This window comes from Chenopodium quinoa, unplaced genomic scaffold, assembly GCF_001683475.1.
Source record: "Chenopodium quinoa cultivar QQ74 unplaced genomic scaffold, ASM168347v1, whole genome shotgun sequence".
In the NCBI taxonomy this organism is placed as follows: domain Eukaryota; kingdom Viridiplantae; phylum Streptophyta; class Magnoliopsida; order Caryophyllales; family Amaranthaceae; genus Chenopodium; species Chenopodium quinoa.
In genome coordinates, this window is record NW_018743283.1 from 71,103 (window position 1) to 86,538 (window position 15,436).

The 15,436-nt window shown below is 36.7% G+C and overlaps 1 protein-coding gene across 1 annotated transcript; it reads right to left on the reverse strand.

The window, feature by feature from the left end:
* Window positions 1-974: 974 nt before the first annotated feature.
* On the reverse strand, window positions 975-15,436 carry LOC110735365 (NADP-dependent D-sorbitol-6-phosphate dehydrogenase-like). Its single transcript, XM_021915538.1, has 5 exons — window positions 15,170-15,436; window positions 14,427-14,509; window positions 1,684-1,778; window positions 1,476-1,593; window positions 975-1,170 (listed from the first exon to the last, which is right to left on the reverse strand). Exons 1-5 carry the CDS (start codon window positions 15,262-15,264, stop codon window positions 1,139-1,141), a joined length of 423 nt encoding a protein of 140 aa, XP_021771230.1. The 5' UTR covers window positions 15,265-15,436; the 3' UTR covers window positions 975-1,138.

Sequence of the window (15,436 nt, forward strand, 5' to 3'; positions counted from 1 at the left end):
TTCACTCTATTTCTTATTATCATACTTTGTGAGTGAATATGTAAGTGTTGGGATTGTTGTTATGTATGGGATTGTTTGGTGAACTTTTGTAGAGTTGGCTGTGTTGGAGATGTTGATCATTATTTATTTTTATCATGGGTTTTATTAGGATTTGTTCCCTTTAAGCATAGCTTTTCTCTCACTTATTCCCAATTTTATCCTACCCTTTACCCTAACCTTACATTACAAGCTTTAAAGACCTTCCGACCTTTGTGCTTAGAGTTGTATGAATGTGAAGTGTTGTTTATCAATGCAAGTTATGATTTGACACATTTCAAGTCGACTAGTAGGTTGAGTGTACATCTTTTTATACACACGAGAGTGTGAGTTGGGAGGGCATTGTTCACATTAAAGGGGTTGGTTGGAGAGCGATCGAGTACATCTTTTACTCGCCACATAAATGAGAGTTGAGTGTTTGATCACTAGTCTTGAATTTTATATGCTCTTGTGGTTTGCTCTATTTGACAATTGTTAGGGAAGATTGGTAGTTGGATGGATTTGATTGGTTGACTTTGATACATGTTTATCAGATTTACCTTGAATTATATTTATTGATTTAAAATTTTTTATTTTAGGGGTGAAATATTGATTTAATTATTCATTGCTTTGCTTAGGGACAAGAAAAACCCCCCTATGCCACCGGTTTTGAACCGGTGGGCATTTAGGGGGTGGCAATAGTCTAATGCAAAGCCACCGGTTCAAAACCGGTGGCAAAAACAAGTATGGCCACCGGTTAACCGGTGGCAATATATATTTTTGCCACCGATTAACTGGTGGCAATAACTTTTCCCGGTTTTTTTATGGGGTTATTGGCACCGGTTCCTGTTCAAAACCGGTGCCATTGATGGCAAAAAAAAATTAATTTTTTTTTTTTTTTTTGCATTTTTTTCACTTAAATTGATAAATAAACACTAACATATATATAAAGTTACATATTTTCATAAAAAAAATGCTGTAATATTACAATTTTTGTCTAAAAAATTAAAATAAAATACAAGGTAAAAAAAATATGCAGCTACACAGTAGCAGAAGCGCAGAACAGCAGCAGCAGCGCATATAAGGAGCAGCACGCCAGCACAGAAGCAGCCCCATATCTTAGTTAAACAAATTTTTGCATTATTCCTACATGATCTGAAATCCACAAGAGAAGAATATTATCGGTATCAGCTTTTTCAGTGACTTTGAAGCGCCAAAACTCAAAACATATAATACAGTATGTCAGTATATGAGCAAAGCAACTACTGGCTTAAGGATATTAATCAAAAAAGTCTTCATGTAAAATCCTAGACAAGTAGACATGCATAGCTCCTGAACATTTACATACTTTATATACAAGTATGAGACTATGACTCTATGAATATTGCTTTTGTCCATCTCATACACTTCCAAAAGAAAATTGCAATTCATCATTCAAGAGGCAAGAATTTGAATTTTACCAGTATGCTCTGTGGCTACAAGTAAGTGAACTAGGTACAAATCCATATAATCAAGTCGAAGTTGCTTCAAACTGTCTTTGCACGCTTCATGTACATGTCCATGGTCAGAGCTCCACAGCTGCAATAAAATTATACATGATAAGTGAGTTTAAATGTCATCTGATGATCAAAGTTCCTCCCAAAATAAGAAATTTTGTCCTCACTTAACCTTAGTGGTTATGAAAAGATCCTCCCTTTTGACAAGCCCAACTTGAATTGCTTCAGCAAGTGCCTCCCCAACCTCAGCTTCATTCTGGTAAAAAGCTACAAGAATCGTACCCGATTACACATCGTAATTTTATCACCAAAGACAGTAAGATAATAGTACATTGTAATGAACATGAGAGTTTTCTACTTGTCATTCTAAGGCTTGTGCTTGTGCATGTGCATGGCTCTAAAATAAAACAACCCTAGACTTTGTGAACTTAATAGTCATTTTGAAACAAGAAACAGAACCATAATCACACAACAGCATCACCTGGTCAGAAGCTCAGAATGAGGGATGATCAGAATAGTCAGTTTGTAAAATCCTTTTTTTTTTTAATCATATCTCATCTACTCTTTAAATTCAAACAATCAATCATAGATTCCAGCTCATGAGCAATGCCTAGCAAAGTGGTGCAGTGGTGCGCAACTTAGCGCCTTAGTACATTACGGTCTCAGACCAAGCTTGAGCTTGACACGAGCTCACTAAATTCGGATTTTAACCGAGCTGATTTGGTAGCTAGCAATCAGGCAAGGGTTATTATCAGTCCAATACTAACAACTTGCACAGAAACAAATATTTCCCAAAGTGTAACAATGGACATACACATGCACAATTGAATCAGAAATAGACTAAAACATTAATTCTTTTTAAATAGCCGCCAATCATGACTTGTTATAGCAATGTAAAAACTCCTGTAAAGATTATCGCTAGGCAGTAGTAAGCAAAACAGCACAGCAAATTTCTCTTTAAAAATTCTTTTCACGAGAAGACGTCAGTCAAAAACTATCTATACAGCATTTACATAGATTCACAAAAATTACAATTGAGTCATACCGGCTTACCCTATTACAATGAGTGTAGTTGAATTGGATAATATTTTTTCCTTTCAAAGGTTAGACATATACAGAGTAAAAGGGAAATTAAATAAGAAAATTGTCGCATTCAAGTTGTTCTTTTTGTATTTTTTTTAAGGTAAAAGCATTCAAGTTGTTCTTAAATACCTCTCTAGATGTCTTTATAATGGTGAAGGGATTCGATCTCCTGTTTTTAAGTTTTATCCCTCAAGACTTTAATCAACTAAATTAGTTGATTGTCCACGTGACCACATTAGTTGTCACTAATCACATTATCCGAAAACTTTCAACCCTTTATAGGAGTAATGACATGATTTTACATGAGTGTCCTTTATATATAATGGATGCGTTGATTTTATCGTATTCTTCTTAGTGGTGATGCACTAAAGATAAAGCCAATCATAGAAAATAATAATAACAAAAACAGCCATCACAACCAAATTTAGAATTAATAAACCTGTTGTGGCACTCGTGTAAATCTACGTATTGCCCGAAGCATTCTTCACCACTGAAGGGTATCTTCATGTTTTGTAAATTAGCCAACATGTCTTCGTAGTGCTCACCATCTGTTGAGTCCCTTAGGTTTTGATTGATAGTTTTGAATGATGACAAACAGCTAAGGGAAACAGGTCTTTGAAAGTGTTCAATACAGTTGGGGGAACCAACTAAAATAGAACACTGTTTTCCTAGATAAGTTATTGATTATATGAGTTATCTATTGAACTAACTTATCTATATACAGGAAACAGTTAGATGATAAATGTGCTATGTACTGGTGGGGAACCAGTATGAACCGTTTCCTTGACTGCTATGCGGAAAAGCAGTCACATACTCTTTATTGTGCATTAACCATGTTACATGTGCAGTAGTTGAGTTGATTCCAAGACTTGGAGCATAGAAGCCTTTCGAAGATATTTCGAAGAAAGATTGTTTGCTCATAATAGAAGTATTCAAGGAAGATTCAAGTCTTGAAGATTACATGAAGAAAAGACGATTTATGCTTTAATATGTTATCTAGGTTTTCATGTAATATGCTCCGTAGTATGCTTGCATGTTTGGGTTATATAAGTGCTTAAAAGTATATTGAAGTATGATATGAAATCTGGTACAAAGTTGGAACAGGTTTCATAACATGTTTCAATTCAGGGAACCAGGTCAGGGAACCAGGTTCACTGTACGAAATATTCGAGCTGCCGTTTTGGAAAAAGATTTTACAAAAAGATTTTTTCGAAAAGATTATTTTGAAAATATTCTGTGCAGCTGGAAATAAGATGAAATATTCTTGGTTACCTAAAAACTAGGAGTATTTATCTTAATTGATTCTATCTTTGTGATTAAATCAAATAAGATAAATACTTTCCTAAAATTACAATATATCTTATTCTCTAAGATTGTGTGATTTAAGGAAACTAGGTTTTAGGAATCTAAGCTTATATAAACTCATCTTATTTCACATATTTCGTGTGCCTCTCCAGAAATTAAAAAGAGCAATTATTTGAGAGCATATACTTAAGCACTAATCCCATTCATCAAGTCATATACAAGAGCATTCTAGTACAAAAACATTTTCTCTTAATTAGCTTCGTAGAAGTGAGATCAAAGGAGAGTTCTTGATTCTTGTATTGAGTCTTTAACAAAGGGGTTAAAGGCTGGGTGAGTGTTTGTGAGTTCAAACACATTGGGCTTACGAGTGTAAGTCGAGAGCACACTCGGAGTAGAGTGTGGGGTAGACTGGTTCCCGGAGTAGGGAAACAGTAGAGTGTTCTTTGTCTTTGTTTTTCGGAGTAGATTAATAAAGGACTTAGGATAGGAGGACGTAGGCCTGAGTTGGCTGAACCTCGTTAAATTTGTTGTGTTCTTTATTGCTTTGTTTTATTCCGCTGCATAAGGGAACCAGCACAACTGGTTCCTTACACATAATCCGAAAAGAAGCAAAAATCGCTAACGATTACTTAACACTCAATTCACCCCCCCCCCCCCCCCTCTTGAGTGCCCATTGAACCTTCAATTGGTATCAGAGCCTAAGCTTCTCGAAAGAGTAACATCTAGAGGAGTTAAGAATGAGTACTCAAGAATTAAGTGCAATCGGTTATGACAACAAGTCACCCAAGTTTAATGGAAATAATTATGCTTGGTGGAAGAACAGGATCCAGAATGTTATCATGGGTATTGATTATGAATGCTGGCTCGTAGTTAAAAATGGTCCTAATATCATTCTCAAGACAGATGTTGAGGGGAACCAGGTTCCCAAGAAAGATAGCGAATTGGTCACTGCTGATCACAAGTTGCTGGAGAAGAATGCTAAGGCAATGTCAATACTACAACAAGCAATAGGTGAGACCGAAACAAATCGTATATCTGGCTGCAGTAGTGCTAAGGAGATATGGGACACCCTTGAACTTGCGTTTGAGGGAACCAGTGAGGTAAAACGGTCTAAAATTGATTTAATCATGTCTAAATATGAATTGTTTGCCATGAATAAAAATGAAAAAATCAATGATTGCTTTCGTAGGTTTATGACTATTGTAAATGATCTTAGATCTCTTGGTAAAAATTTATCTGACGAGGATCTTGTGAGAAAATTATTGCGTAGTTTAACAGATGCATGGACAGCCAAGGTAACAGCAGTATACGAAGCAAAGGATCTGTCTACCTTGTCTCTGGAACAGCTGATTGGTTCCCTTATGACTCATGAGATGCTGATTGACTCTAAGTCTGAGAAGGAACCAGCAAGAGGCATGGCGCTTAAGGGAACAGTAGAAGATGATGAAGATGAAATTAGCATGATTGCAAAAAGATTTGAGAGATCTCTTCGAGATCAAAGAAAGAATTTCAAAGGTAAGCATTTTAAAAACTATAAAAAATCTAACTCTAATTCTTCTTCTACAGGATGTTTCAAGTGTGGAGAAAAAGGACATCTTATTCGAGATTGTCCTAAGTGGAATGACAAACAGTCTAAATCCGGAGATAAACAAGCATACAAGAATGCCATGATAGCTTCCATGTGGGGAGACTCTGACTCAGGGTCAGATGAAGAAGAAGGATCACCCAACTCAGATGTTTGCCTAACTGCCTTTACAAACATCAAGGAAAACAACACTGGTCCAGGAACCAGAGGGGGAACCAGTACATTCAACAAATGCTTTATGGCAAAGAAGGATGTACTACATGAACGCAAGGTAAGCTTAGAGCAAATTAGAGAAGATATGCATGAATATGATAGAGAAAATATGCTTGCTTGTATTGATTCCTTACTAGATGAATGCTATAAATTAAGTGAAACATACATAATTTGCAAAAGAGAATTAAAAGATAAAAGTGGTGAATGTAATATTGCTATTGCTAGCTGTGATCATCTAGAAGGAGTCTGTTATGAACTAAAAAATCAAGTAGCAGAACGTTGAATTGGACAAGTGTAAAGTGGAACTAGAAAAGGAAAGATCGTTTGAACCAATTGATGGTGAAGAGGATCTGACCTCCTGGTTCCCTAGAGACTTATCAACCACTAGTGATACTCTTGATTTTTCAGTAGCTATAAGTAAAGCAAATTCATGTACTAGAACTTCCTTGTTGAAGGCCTTTGAAACATTGGCTTACAACCTGGAAAATTCTCACAAGGAAATTGCTTCACTTAAAGCTGCACAGTTCACTGTTTCCCCTACAGGTACCAGTGTAGATGTCAGTAATATGATTGATAAGTATGAAAGTAATATTTGTGATTTGCATGCGGAAATCAATCAACTGAAAAAGGACAAGCAACCAGTGGTTGTTGACATGTCTATTGACCGTATGGTTTCAAAGCTTAATCTACAATTCGAAGCTTTAAAAAGTAACTTTGATTTTCTTAAAGAGAAAAACGAATTGTTGACTAAGACACTTGAAACCAGAGAAAAAGAACTTAATGATAGTCATAGACATGTGGACAAATTATTGAATGCTCAAAAATCCTTAAATTACCTGACTTCATCAAGAGGAAACAGAGGAAAAGTTGGTCTCGGTTATACTAGACAGAGAACCAGGACTAACTGGTCTCCCAGAGAAACCACCTGGATCAAAGAATATCAACGAGGCAAGTATGTCATGACTAAAGAGATGCATGTGTGTTTTCATTGTGGTAAAAATGGACATAAGATACATGAATGTCCAGCTAAGAAAATTAGTGCTAATAAGAACAGCAAGGGTGCAAAGTGTGTTTGGAGAAGAAAGGATCAACAAGTTGTTAATATTGTTGAAAAGGGACCCAAGTATGTTTGGGTTCCTAAATCTAATGTTTGATTTGCTCTTGCAGGCTAGAGTGAAGGGAGACACCTATTGGTATTTGGACAGTGGTTGCTCAAGACACATGTCCGGGGATAAAGATCAATTCCTTTCACTAGTGGCCTTTGATGGAGGAAGTGTCACCTTTGGGGATAACAGCAAGGGAACCATCACTGGTTTAGGTAAGGTTGGTAAGACACTTTCTAACGCAATAGATGATGTTTATTATGTTGAAGGCTTGCAACATAATCTCTTGAGTATTTCTCAATTATGTGACAAAGGTAATAGAGTTGAGTTTCAAGCCAACCTATGTCACATAGTTAACTCACAAACAGGAGAACTTGTATGTGAGGGAACCAGGAAGCATGATGTTTACATCACCTTCTTAGATAAAATCCCTCAAGACAAGTCCATCTGTTTGAGAGCTGTTTCTGACAATAATCAATGGATTTGGCATAAGAGGTTTGGACATGCTAGCCTAACACTTCTAAACAAACTTAAAATACGTGACTTAGTTGTAGGCCTTCCTAACATTAAGTATGAAGCTGATAAAGTTTGTTCTGAATGTGTAAGGGGAAAACAGGTCAAAATTTCTTTTAAGCCTAAAACTATTATGAGTACCAGCAGACCCTTCGAACTTGTACATATTGACTTGTGTGGTCCCATGAGAGTACAAAGTCGAAGAGGTCATAGATATGTCTGTGTTATGGTTGATGATTATTCTAGGTACACTTGGGTAATGATGTTACACACAAAGGATGAAACGTTTGAAGAATGGGTAACATTGGTGAAACAAGTGGAGAACCAGCTCACCCACAAGCTGGTCTCGGTAAGATCAGACCATGGTACTGAATTTGATAATGCTAACTTTATTGATTATTGTAGGGAACTTGGAGTTAAGCACAACTTCTCAGCCCCTAGAACACCTCAACAAAATGGTGTTGTAGAAAGGAAGAATAGAACTCTTGAGGAGATGGCGAGGACGATGCTCATTGAGAGTGGTCTCCCAAAGAGTTTTTGGGGAGAAGCTGTTGACACTGCTTGCTATATATTGAATAGAGGTCTCATTAGACCAAAGTTAAATAAGACTCCCTATGAACTTCTTAAAGGTCGAAAGCCCAACATCACATACTTTCGTGTCTTTGGATGTAAATGTTATGTGCATAATAATGGGAAGAATCAACTTGATAAGTTTGATCCTAGAAGTGATGAGGGAATCTTTCTTGGATACTCTTCTCACAGCAAAGCATATAGAGTCTTCAATAAAAGGACTCTTTGTGTTGAGGAGAGTGTCCATGTCATTTTTGATGAATTTAACATGTCTTCTGAGATTGCGCAGGTACAACCTGATGAAGTGATTGGATTGATGGATTTCACGGGGAACCAGTATACTGGTCCCACGGATGAAGTGCAAGCAGATCTAGGCCTACCAAATACTCCACCAGATGATAATGATGAAGTGCCTAGAGAAGAAAATGAAGATAATGAGGACTCTGAAGGGGAACCAAGTCCTGATGGTTCCTCAAATAATAGACAGGTAATGAGTTCAGGGGGAACAGAAGAAGGTACCACCCCTGAACCTGAGGTAAGTAATGATAGAGGAATCAGCATGAATGTGAATCCTCCTGGCTCCTCAGAAGAAGGAGAGATCCATGAACATGTTGGTTCCCAACTTAATGAGAAAGCACAAAACAGTCTTAATTTTAAAAGTTATAGATATCAATCTTCTCATCCCACTGATCAAATAATTAGTGATATAAATAAGGGGATTCAAACGAGAACAAATGTTTTTCAAAACTTTTGTGCTTTCTATTCTTTCCTGTCTAATGTAGAGCCTACTGACTATAAAATGGCATTGACTGATCCTGATTGGGTACTAGCTATGCAAGATGAGTTAAATCAGTTTCAGAGGAACCAGGTTTGGCACCTGGTTCCCCGTCCCAAGGAAAGATCAGTCATTGGCACTAGATGGGTCTTTAGAAACAAGTTAGATGACCTTGGTACTATAGTCAGAAACAAAGCAAGGCTAGTGGTGCAAGGGTACAATCAACAAGAAGGAATTGACTATGATGAGACGTTTGCACCAGTAGCTAGGCTAGAGGCTATTAGGATTTTAATTGCTTATGCTGCTCACATGAATTTTAAGCTGTTTCAGATGGATGTAAAGACTGCCTTCCTCAATGGATATTTAAAGGAAGAAGTATATGTGGAGCAGCCACCTGGTTTTGAAGATGCACTGTTCCCCCAACATGTGTACAAGTTGGACAAAGCATTATATGGGTTGAAACAAGCTCCGAGGGCTTGGTATGAAAGATTGTCCAATTTCTTGATGGCAAATGATTACAAGAGGGGAACAGTAGACAAGACCTTGTTCATAAGAACCAGGGGGAAACACTTGATTGTAGTACAAATTTATGTTGATGATATTTTATTTGGTGCTACTAATCAGGTTTTATGTGATGAATTTGCTAATCTTATGCAGAGTGAATTTGAAATGAGCATGATGGGAGAACTAGGATTCTTCCTAGGGCTGCAGATTAAGCAAATGGATGATGGAATAATGATCCATCAACAAAAGTACTTAAAAGAGTTGCTGAAAAAAATTCGGCATGGAGAACAGCAAAGCTTATGATACACCTGTTCCCCCATCTACAAAATTAGATGCTGATCTTAAGGGAAAAGATGTTGAAGCTTCTCTTTATAGAGGAATGATAGGTTCTCTACTTTACCTAACAGCTAGTAGACCTGACATTGTGTTTTCTGTTGGTTTGTGTGCTAGGTTTCAAAGCAATCCAAAGGAATCTCACTTGAAGGCTGTTAGAAGGATACTTAGGTATCTTGTAGGAACAGCAAATCTGGGATTGTGGTACCCCAAAGGAAGTACCATTGATCTTATTGGATACACAGATGCAGATTATGCTGGTTTCTTAGTTGATAGAAAGAGCACATCAGGTATGGCACACTTTCTTGGCTCTTGTCTAATTTCATGGGGTTCTAAAAAGCAAAATTCAGTGGCCCTATCCACAGCAGAGTCTGAATATATAGCTGCAGCTTCATGCTGTTCCCAGCTACTGTGGATAAGGAACCAGCTGAAAGATTTTGGTGTTATTTATAAAAGTGTTCCTATTTTTTGTGATAACACTAGTGCAATCAATATTTCAAAGAATCCTGTGCAACACTCCAAGACAAAACACATTGAAATAAGACACCATTTTTTAAGAGACAATGTGAAAAAGGATTGGTGGAGATGTTGTTTTGTAAAAGTGAAGATCAAATTGCTGATATCTTCACAAAGCCTTTGTGTAGAGAGTCTTTTTGTAGGTTAAGAGTCCTTTTAGGTCTAGTTAGATTTTAGGTATTGGCTTCAATTACTTCCTTCAATGATTGGTTAGAATGGTATTCTCTTGTATAGTGTGTGTACATACTTATGTTGATATCTTTCAAGTGTTGTGTAGATGGTTCAAAATCTCAAAAGGATTGAGAATCATTGTTGTAAGAAACAGGTGAAATCAGGCTGAATTGCCAGAAACAGCGTGACATGGTTCTATACAGGTACCAGCAAAGGGAAACAGCAGACCAGCTCTGATATGTCATCCGATAATATCTTTTATTTTCGGAAGATTACTATAAGATATTTCCTTTTGGAAGGAATTTATCTTATTTCAGTTATTTAATCCCATATAAAAGGCAAACATATCATATGCCTTATTTATAGTTGGTTGAGATAATTATGGTAAAAGATAATTACCAAATTTTTGATTTCAATTTAAAAAAAAATAAAAAAAAAATATCCTTTACAGTTGCTTTTTATTGGCTCAACTAACTCTTTTCTTTCCTTCTTCTCTCTTTGTGCTTCATTGTTAAAAATATACACTTACCCTTTGTGCAGATCATCAATCATCATCACTCGAAATTCTCTTTCTCTCTCTTGTATGCTTTAAATTCATCATTGTTCATTCGGTTACTGTTCACTCAAGGAACCAGCTCAGTCTCAGGGGGAACATCAGAAGGAAGCTCAAATGTCCTTAAGCCCGAAGTTGGAGGAAATTCGGAAAAGTCAGAGTGAAGAGGATGAAATAGAGATTGTTGGTTACAATGAGGAGACACTCATTGTTAAGACCATGGTACGAAGTAGAGTAACTCAATCTTCATTAAAGAAGTTCACTGAGAAGGTGTAGGAGGAACAGTCCATTAATTCTCTTTCGGAAACCAAGAGAAAAAGGGTACCAGCAAGAACCTTTCACACCACAAAAGGGTGGAGGTCTTTGCTTGATTGATGTGATGCTAGTCTTGTACTCGTTATGCAACAAGGAGAACTTTATGAATAAGTGCGGATCTCTCATGATTTATAAAAAAAAAAAAAAAAAAAAAAAAAAATAGAGGAACCAGCAGGTCAGGAAGTGGTTTTGAAACAGATTGGGGAATCACAAGAATATGCTTAGTAATATAATGATTTTGGTTTAAGCAGAGCATGGTGACAAGGATGAAGAGGAATCAGATGATAATACAGAAGATGTTGCAAAGTTCGAGGAGGAGGAAGGGAACGAGAATGATGATGAGGAGTGATGCTGTTTCTGTTCTTGTTTCCTCACCCTCATGTTTATTCTAAAATAACTGATTTTGTTGGTCTGTCTACTTCTCTCCATTCCATGAACTTTCTTTTTGGATGGATTTGGGCTTCTTTGGTTGAACTTTGTTGGCTTGTATGAACTACTAACTCTGCTATGGTATGAACTGTTTGACTAATCTCTTTTTGCAGCATAATGCTTGAATGGTGGTTGATGCCATTGTATGGATAAGCACATTAACTTGTGCACATTGCTTTTACTTGTGGATACTTTTTAATGATGCCAAAAGGGGGAAGTAGTTTGAAGTTGAAGCCTAAGGTTTAGCTAGTTTAGATTGAGTCAGTTTGAGGTTTAGCTAGTTTAGATTGAGTCAGTTTGAGTCTTTTTATTTCGTATTTTCTATTTTCTGTTTAGGGGACCAGTTAGCCTAACTGACTTGTTCCAAAGAGTTTTGGGTCCTTGAAGTTTTTGACGGTTTTATTTTTGAGCATGTCCACAGGTTCAAGAACTTCAAGAGTTTGTCATCATCAAAAAGGGGGAATTTGTTGAGTCCCTTAGGTTTTGATTGATAGTTTTGAATGATGACAAACAGCTAAGGGAAACAGGTCTTTGAAAGTGTTCAATACAGTTGGGGGAACCAACTAAAATAGAACACTGTTTTCCTAGATAAGTTATTGATTATATGAGTTATCTATTGAACTAACTTATCTATATACAGGAAACAGTTAGATGATAAATGTGCTATGTACTGGTGGGGAACCAGTATGAACCGTTTCCTTGACTGCTATGCGGAAAAGCAGTCACATACTCTTTATTGTGCATTAACCATGTTACATGTGCAGTAGTTGAGTTGATTCCAAGACTTGGAGCATAGAAGCCTTTCGAAGATATTTCGAAGAAAGATTGTTTGCTCATAATAGAAGTATTCAAGGAAGATTCAAGTCTTGAAGATTACATGAAGAAAAGACGATTTATGCTTTAATATGTTATCTAGGTTTTCATGTAATATGCTCCGTAGTATGCTTGCATGTTTGGGTTATATAAGTGCTTAAAAGTATATTGAAGTATGATATGAAATCTGGTACAAAGTTGGAATAGGTTTCATAACATGTTTCAATTCAGGGAACCAGGTCAGGGAACCAGGTTCACTGTACGAAATATTCGAGCTGCCGTTTTGGAAAAAGATTTTACAAAAAGATTTTTTCGAAAAGATTATTTTGAAAATATTCTGTGCAGCTGGAAATAAGATGAAATATTCTTGGTTACCTAAAAACTAGGAGTATTTATCTTAATTGATTCTATCTTTGTGATTAAATCAAATAAGATAAATACTTTCCTAAAATTACAATATATCTTATTCTCTAAGATTGTGTGATTTAAGGAAACTAGGTTTTAGGAATCTAAGCTTATATAAACTCATCTTATTTCACATATTTCGTGTGCCTCTCCAGAAATTAAAAAGAGCAATTATTTGAGAGCATATACTTAAGCACTAATCCCATTCATCAAGTCATATACAAGAGCATTCTAGTACAAAAACATTTTCTCTTAATTAGCTTCGTAGAAGTGAGATCAAAGGAGAGTTCTTGATTCTTGTATTGAGTCTTTAACAAAGGGGTTAAAGGCTGGGTGAGTGTTTGTGAGTTCAAACACATTGGGCTTACGAGTGTAAGTCGAGAGCACACTCGGAGTAGAGTGTGGGGTAGACTGGTTCCCGGAGTAGGGAAACAGTAGAGTGTTCTTTGTCTTTGTTTTTCGGAGTAGATTAATAAAGGACTTAGGATAGGAGGACGTAGGCCTGAGTTGGCTGAACCTCGTTAAATTTGTTGTGTTCTTTATTGCTTTGTTTTATTCCGCTGCATAAGGGAACCAGCACAACTGGTTCCTTACACATAATCCGAAAAGAAGCAAAAATCGCTAACGATTACTTAACACTCAATTCACCCCCCCCCCCCTCTTGAGTGCCCATTGAACCTTCACCATCACGGACCATCGTGGAAGCCACCTTGGGGTTTTGACGGCCGTATTCTTGTATCACCTTTAACATGTCATAAAACTCGTCAAACACCTTACTATTATTACTATTAGTATTGTAAACATCCATGGTAACAAATTTTCCTTGACACTTTTTAATTCGTCTCTCAAATTTAATTGATTATTTTCTTTCAAATCAATGTTTCTCTCGTAAACTAAGACAAGCTAATAAAAGACAAGCTAATCACATATACTTATAAGTGAGGAACCGACCTAAGTTTATACACAGTAGCTTGATCATCACGGAAAAATCCAACATAAGTGCAATTTTACAAACCTGAAGTAAAGACTAAATTTAGGGGCTTTTTCCTCCAATAGTTGAAAATTATATTTCAATAACTACTTTACGCCATTAAGAATGGAATCAATGATGTATTAGCTAGGTTGTAAATAAATTACTCCATAATTTACCATGTTTTCAATTAATTATACCGAACATCTACATTAAAACTTTGCAAAGTATTAACAATTAATATGTAATTAATTAATGTGAGAGGAATGTAGTGGACTATTGAGCATTTGTATGTAGCATGGGATAAACTCAAATCAAATAAACGACTTAACAAGAACAATGGAATAGAATTAAAGGACGAATACAGTAATATATGCAACATACACTAAGGTCCAAAGTCATTGGACCAGAACAGTCAGAAATTAACAATGAAAAAAAAACAAAATTGAAACTAAACCATATAAAGATAGATCTTCAGCAAACGAGCAATCAAAAAACGAATCGCAATCAGAAATCACAATTAACATCAAAAGCATCATCCATCACTTCTCCAAGAACAAGTCCACCCATTGCTCCTCCTTACAGACCAGCTCCCAATCCCATTCCCATTCCACCACCCTCAATTAACACACCAAGAACAAAGAAGTGGAATAGCCTATAATTTGAGCAAAAATGATGCATCTATGAAGCTTGAGAAATAAACATATATGTAGTACATAAATTCAAATGCTGGAAGATAGAGCTAAACTCAGAAATTACCAAAAGCAACCATTGCTTTAGAACCCAACTCTTCAAAAAAACTCAGCTTCTGAACCCTTTTCAAGGACAGTGTGACAATACCTCTGAAACAAGAAGTAAACAAATGCTTTCCCATTAATACAATTAATCCGATTATCCAAATCCCTATAAAAACTAAAATATGTGATTCATACTACGATTTAGATATTCAAGGTCGAGGCAGAACAGGGCAAGGAATGGACACTTTGAATTTTTTATTCACAGAACAGCCCCCACAGCCACCATGCCTAACCAACTAACCCGCCTTAACCACCACATGCACCACATAAACCCACCACATGCACCACCTAAACCCACCAGATCCACCACCTTAACCTAAACACACAACCTTAACCCACCCCAAATCGAACCCACACACCAGACCGACCACCTTGACCCACCCTAAGTCCCTAACCCAAACCCACACACCAAACCGACCACCTTAACCCACCCTAACCCGAACCTACCTTAACCAACCTAACCCGAACCCACCAAACTAACCAAAATTATCACCTAAACCCACCTAATCCGAACCCAAACACCTTAAACCACCCAACTAACCCAGATCTATCACCCATCTTATTAGAAACCCAGAAAAACCCAGAAACCCTAGATCTCGATTGATAGAATCAAAACATATAACACCAATAAAATTAGGGGAAAACACGAAAAATCAAAATCGATTAATCAAAAGTGCACAATTAAAAGGAAATAATAGAATATACTTGGTTTCTGGGGTACGCCATCTTCGAATTAGGAGAGAATCGTCGTCAAATTCGTCTAAGAAAGAGGAGGTGGAAGAGCAAGGAGAAGACGCCATTGATGAGAAACAATGGAGGTTAGTGAAGGCAATAAAAATGGTGCAGAGAGAGAAAGAGAGTAGTGGTTTGATCTGGTTTTGCCATTGAGGAGAGAGTGAGAGACTGAGAGAGAGGACGAGAAGTAAGAGAAAGAAAGAAGAGGGGAAAGAGGGAGAAATAAGAAAGGTAGGG

Bases quoted from the DNA above. Each gene is read 5' to 3' on its own strand.
- LOC110735365 (XM_021915538.1), bottom strand. From the start codon at position 15,264: ATGGCGTCTTCTCCTTGCTCTTCCACCTCCTCTTTCTTAGACGAATTT. The intron at 14,510-15,169 runs GTATATTCTATT...TTCTTGTTTCAG, and splicing joins TGGCGTACCCCAGAAACCAA to AGGTATTGTCACACTGTCCT. The intron at 1,594-1,683 runs GTTAAGTGAGGA...ATTTTATTGCAG, and splicing joins ATCTTTTCATAACCACTAAG to CTGTGGAGCTCTGACCATGG.